The sequence below is a fragment of the Carcharodon carcharias genome, chromosome 33 (assembly GCF_017639515.1).
Source record: "Carcharodon carcharias isolate sCarCar2 chromosome 33, sCarCar2.pri, whole genome shotgun sequence".
NCBI classification, from domain to species: Eukaryota; Metazoa; Chordata; class Chondrichthyes; order Lamniformes; family Lamnidae; genus Carcharodon; species Carcharodon carcharias.
The window spans coordinates 7,202,996-7,209,026 of NC_054499.1; the positions used below are offsets into that span (position 1 = coordinate 7,202,996).

Sequence of the window (6,031 nt, forward strand, 5' to 3'; positions counted from 1 at the left end):
TCTACAGGAGAATTTTTTTTGATACAGTGAATTGTTATGGTTTGGATTGCACAGGCCAATAGGATGATGGAAATTGAGCATTAGATATAAAGCTGAACATTTAAAAAAATGTAGGGCTATCAGGCAAAGAATTGGTTATATCGTTCAAAGAGCTAGCACAGGGAAGGTCGTGGTGTAGTGGCATTGCCGAACCCGGGTTTGAATCCCACCATGGCTAATGGTGAATTTTGAATCCCATAAAATCTAATGATGACCATTGTCAGTTGTTCTAAAAAACTCACTAATGCCCTTTAGTGAAGGAAATCTGCTGTCCTTACCTGTTCTGGACGACATGTAACCCGAGACACCCAGCAATGTGGTTGACTCTTAACTGCTCTCTGAAATGGCCCAGCAAGCCACTCAGTTGTATCAAACCACTACAAAGTCACAAAAAGGAATGAAACTGGACAGACTACCCGGCATCAACCAACGCACCGGAAACGACAATGACAAACTCAACCATAACAACCCTGCAAAGCCCTCCTTACTAACATCTGGGGGCTTGTGCCAAAACTGGGAGGGTCGCCTCACAGATGAGTCAAGTAACAGCCTGATATAGTCATACTCACAGAATCATACCTTCCAGACAATGTCACAGGCACCACCATCACCATCCCTGGGTATGTCCTGTCCTTCCGGCCCAGACAGAGGTGGTGGCACAGTGGTATATGGTCAGGAGGGATTTGCCCTGGGAATCCTCAACATTGACTCTGGACCCCATGAAGTCTCATTGTATCAGTTCAAACATGGGCAAAGAAACCTCCTGCTGATTACCACGTACCGCCCTCCCTCAGCTGATGAATCAGTACTCCTCCTTGTTGAACACCATTTGGAGGAAGCGTTGAGGGTGGCAAGGGCACAGAATGTACTCTGGGTGGGGGACTTCAATGTCCAGCACCAAGAATGAGTGTGTAGCACCGCTCCTGGTAGAGCTGGCCGAGTCCAAAAGGACATAGCTGCTAGACTGGGTCTGTGGCAGGTGGTAAGTGAACCAACAAGAGGCAAAAACATCCTTGACTTCATCCTCACCAACCTGCCTGCGTCAGATGCATCTGTCCATGACAGTATCAGTAGGAGTGACCACTGCGCAATCTTTGTGGAGATGAAGTCCTGTCTTCACATTGAGGAGGCTCTCAGTGTGTGGCATTACCACCATACTAAATGGGATAGATTTTGAACAGATCCAGCAGCTCAAGACTGGGCAACCAAGAGGCGCTGTGGGCAATCAACAGCAGCAGCATCATATTCAACCACATTGTATAATTTAATTGCCTGGCGTATCCCCCGCTCTGCCATTACTAACAATCCAGGTGATCAACCGTGGTTCAATGAAGAGTGCAGGATGGGATGCCAGGAGCAGCACCGGGCATTCCTTAAAATGAGGTGGCAATATGGTGAAACTATAATACAGAACTACTTGCATACTAAACAGCATAAGCAGCAAGTGATAGAGCTAAGCGATTTCACAACCAATGGATCAACCTGGAAGTTCCCCTCCAAGTCATTCACCATCCTGACTTGGAAATATATCGCCGTTCATTCACAGTCGGTGGGTCAAAATCCTGGAGTTCCCACCCTAATTGCACTGTGGATGTCCCTACACCACATGGACTGTAGTGGTTCAAGAAGGCAACTCACCACCACCTTCTCAAGGGCAATTAGGGACAGGCAATAAATGCTGGCCTAGCCAGTGAAGCCCACATCCCTTGAATGAATAAAAAAAAAATGTACACATTTGATGAGGGGTGATCTTTTGTTTTTTTAATGTCAAAAGGAATGCAGAGGATTAATAAAGGCAATTATCTCCTCTGGTGGGTAATCCAGAATGTGGGAACATGAGAGGAGGAGCTGATGTCGTGGCATTGTCACTGGACTGGTATTCCGTAGACACATGGGACTTCTCTGGGGACCCAGGTTGGAATCATGGCAGATGGTAGAATTTGAATGCAAATAAAATTCTGGAACAAAATGTCTGATGATACGCATGAAACCATTAACGATTGTCATAAAAACCAACCTGGTTCACCAATCTCCTTTAAGGAAGGAAATCTGTCATCCTACATCTGACTCCAGACCTTCAGCAATGTGGTTAACTCTTAAAAGCCCTCTGAACAAGGGCAGTTAGGGATGGGCAATAAATGCTGGCCTAGCCACTGAGACCCACATCCCATGAATGAATTTTAAAAATCTTAAAATTCAGAAGCAAAATCAGGAAGCTGTTTTTCACGCAAGGTTATTGAAAATCTGGAATATTCTCGCTCTGTGGTTGGGGGGAGGTGCAAGTGGATACTGTGAAAACAGATACAGATGGCTTTTTAATTAGGTAAAAGTATTGAAAAAAGTGGAGTAAACACACAAGACAATAACATCAAAAAGTAAACCTAGTCTTAAAATAAACTCACCAATTTCAACGTTTTCATGTACATATTCACAATGGTCCCCATAGTAGTCATCCGGGCAGTCACATTCCTCGTCATCTTCATCCCAAGTCCCTCCATTCTTACAACGATGATCTTGAAATAACAATAATATTTCAAATAATTCGTGGTTATTGAATAAGCTGATGAAATAAGAACATTCAATGTTTTTTATTTTCCAATTCCTGTCTCCCTCTACTGTAGGAACGTATTTGTCTTGTGGCCTTGCTCAGTGGTTGCTCTCGTCATTCCCTATCATTCTTCTCATGTGAAATTCGACATTGGCTTTGACTGACGTTTTGACTCTGGAGCATATCAGATAATGGAGGACAAGCTGGATAATAGAGGTCAAATTGAGTCAAACTGGATAATAGAGGGCAAGATGGATAATGGAAGACAAACGCGATGCTGGAAGGGAAACCACAGGAGGTCAAACTGGATAATTAACGTTGAATTGGATAATGAAGGACAAACAGTATAATTGAGGACATGGTGTATAATATAAGGTTAAGGGAGGGCAGGATAGACATTGGAGAACAAGCGTGGCTAATGGAGGTCAAACTGAATTATTGAGGTCAAACTGGAAAATGGAGGAGACATGGATAATGAATGTCAAACTAGATAATGGAGGCAGCAAAAGATATTGGAGGGCAAAATGAACAATGGAAGACAAGCTTGTTAATGGATGACAAACTATATTGGAGTCAAACTGCCTAATGCAGTGAAAGATGGATAATGGAGGACAAGGTTGTTATTGTTGGAAAAATGGACAGTAGTAAAACTGGAACCGGGAAGACAAAATTGATAATGGTTGTTAAAGTTGATAATGGAAACAAAACCTGATAATGAGAGGCGAAATGGATAATGGAACTTGATAATGGAGGACAACTTCATAATGATAAATCAAACTGGATAATGGAGGTCAAGACAGATAATAGAGGTCAATCTGGATAATGGTGGACAAACTGGATAGTGGTGGACAAACTGGATGTTGGTAGACAAACTGTATTGTTGAGGAAAGAATGGCTTATGCAGGTAATCTGCATAATCCAATGGAGACAAACTGCAAATGGAGAATGAGCTGGATATTTGGAGAATTTGCTGTGTGCCCTCCTGAGTAGAACAAAAGATATCATGACCAAAGAAATTGCCCTGACTGGACTCTGGAAGCTGCTCAAATGTTTTTGAAAACCAGATTCTACAATTAATTTTGAGGAAGCAGAGATAAATCAGACATAGTGACTGATTTCTGTTGCCTTTCCACTTCATTCTGAAGCATACGGTTCCATTTTGTGGAACTACATTTGGATTCCCCACACCACCTCCTCAGAGCGTTGGTGTTCATTGATCATTGGTAGGTTGCCATGCACATTAAAATGCTGTCGAAGCACAAAAACTGACTGGGCCTCTTTTACCAGGCGGATGTAACCAGTGCTGTTACCCATCCTCATTCCAGTGATAATCAGGTATCGTGTCTAAGGTTACTCTTTGCAATCCCTTAAAAACACTGAACGTTATTAGAAAAACTTAAAACAGGCGATAGTAGAACATGGACAAAACAACATTTTTGGGGCACTCTGTATTGAGCCAAACAGTTCAAAAAGAAGGATAATACCATTACCATGATCATCAGTTGTTGTAGAAATTCTGGTGGTAGGTGCAACAGTTGTAGGACGAGTTGTGGCAGCAGTTGTCTTGATCTGTTTAGTTGTTGTTGTAGTAGGTATTGTGGTAGGGGAGGCGGAGGTGCTGGTAGAGACTGGTCTGATAGTGTGTGTTGTAGTGCTTGTGCGAGTGGGTTGGATGGTTTCTGTGGTTAAAATTGTTGTGGGGGTGGATTTGGGTATGTGTGTGGTTATTTGTGTTGTGGGGGTGGGTGTAATGGTCTCTGTGGTTATAATTGATGGCGTGGTTTTGGTGGAATCTGTGGTAGGTGTTGAGGTGGTTTTGCTGGTTTCTGTGGTAGGTGTTGATGTGGTTTTGCTGGTTTCTGTGGTAGGTGTTGATGTGGTTTTGCTGGTTTCTGTGGTAGGTGTTGATGTGGTTTTGCTGGTTTCTGTGGTAGGTGTTGAGCGGCTTTTGCTGGTTTCTGTGGTAGGTGTTGAGCGGCTTTTGCTGGTTTCTGTGGTAGGTGTTGAGGTGGTTTTGCTGGTTTCTGTGGTAGGTATTGAGGTGGTTTTGCTGGTTTCTGTGGTAGGTGTTGATGTGGTTTTGCTGGTTTCTGTGGTAGGTGTTGATGTGGTTTTGCTGGTTTCTGTGGTAGGTGTTGATGTGGTTTCGCTGGTTTCTGTGGTAGGTGTTGATGTGGTTTTGCAGGTTTCTGTGGTAGGTGTTGATGTGGTTTTGCTGGTTTCTGTAGTAGGTGTTGATGTGGTTTTGCTGGTTTCTGTGGTAGGTGTTGAGGGGCTTTTGCTGGTTTCTGTGGTAGGTGTTGAGGTGGTTTTGATGGTTTTGATGGGAGGTGTTGAGGTGGTTTTGCTGGTTTCTGTAGTAGGTGTTGAGGTGGGTTCCCTGGTTTCTGTTTTAGGTGTTGAGATGGTTTCACTGGTTCCTATGGTAGGTTCTAAGGTTTCACTGGTTTCTGTGGTAGGTGCAGAGTTGGTTTTGCTGGTTTCTACTGGAGGTGTTGAGGTACTTTCGCTGATTTCTGTGGTATGTGTTGTGGTGGTTTTACTGGTTTCTTTGGTAGGTGTTAATGTGGTTTTCCTCGTATCTATGGTGGGTGTTGATGTTATTTCACTGGTTTCTGTGTTAGGTGTTGAGGTGGTTATGCTGGTTTCTGTGGTAGGTGTTAATGTGACTTCGCTCGTATCTACGGTAGGTGTTGATATGATTTCACTGGTTTCTGTGTTAGGTGTTGAGGTGGTTACGTTGGTTTCTGCGGTAGGTGTTGAGGTGGTTACGCTGGTTTCTGTGGTAGGTGTTGAGGTGTTTTTTTTGTTTGCTTTGGTAGGTGTTGTGTTGTTTTCTCTGGTTCCTTTGGTACCTGTTGAGTTGTTCGCACTGATTGCTATGGTTATAAACAAAAAAGCATAAATCAGTCCTGCGCTGAAGTGGATTATAATCCTTGTCCCTATTTGGGACTATTCTGGGTCAGCCGTACTCATTGGATGATCACTCTCTTTTAAGATTGAGAATGACAGGCCTCACACGCACACTAAAATGGGTCTAAAGAACTAATCTAACTCTGGCCGAAGGAAAGGAACCACCAAAGAATATTGCCATCCTCCAGTTAGTTTTTTTAGCTTTGACAGTTCTAGGAAAAGAAAGTATAATTTTATTTCTATGAGAGAATCTAGGTCTTAATAATATTACAGAGATATATTCAAGATATCCATCAATATTTAAAGTAGTATTTAAGTTAAATCCCTGAGTAGAAGGCTACAGAGTTAATTATGGCGAGTAGTATTATAGCTACACTTCAGAAGCCATACTTTTACATATGAGAGATGCCATGTGGTTCCAATAATTATCCCATGAAAGAGCTAAACCAGCAGGCAACATGTTGAGCACACATGCTGGGCAGCATGCTTTGTTTTAGTCAATGTCCTTCGCTTTAGTCAACATCCTTCAAG

General features: G+C 42.9%; 1 protein-coding gene across 1 annotated transcript in view; it reads right to left on the minus strand.

Moving 5' to 3' along the window:
- LOC121272217 overlaps positions 1–5,681 on the minus strand; it is a 103,002-nt gene extending 97,321 nt beyond the window's left edge. The window contains exons 1-4 of the mRNA XM_041178743.1: positions 5,643–5,681; positions 5,402–5,466; positions 4,078–4,934; positions 2,442–2,552 (exon numbers count right to left, since the gene is read on the minus strand). Of these exons, the coding sequence (XP_041034677.1) occupies positions 2,442–2,552; positions 4,078–4,934; positions 5,402–5,466; positions 5,643–5,681 (1,072 nt within the window). The remainder of the gene's footprint in view (positions 1–2,441; positions 2,553–4,077; positions 4,935–5,401; positions 5,467–5,642) is intronic.
- Between the last annotated feature and the right edge of the window lie 350 nt (positions 5,682–6,031).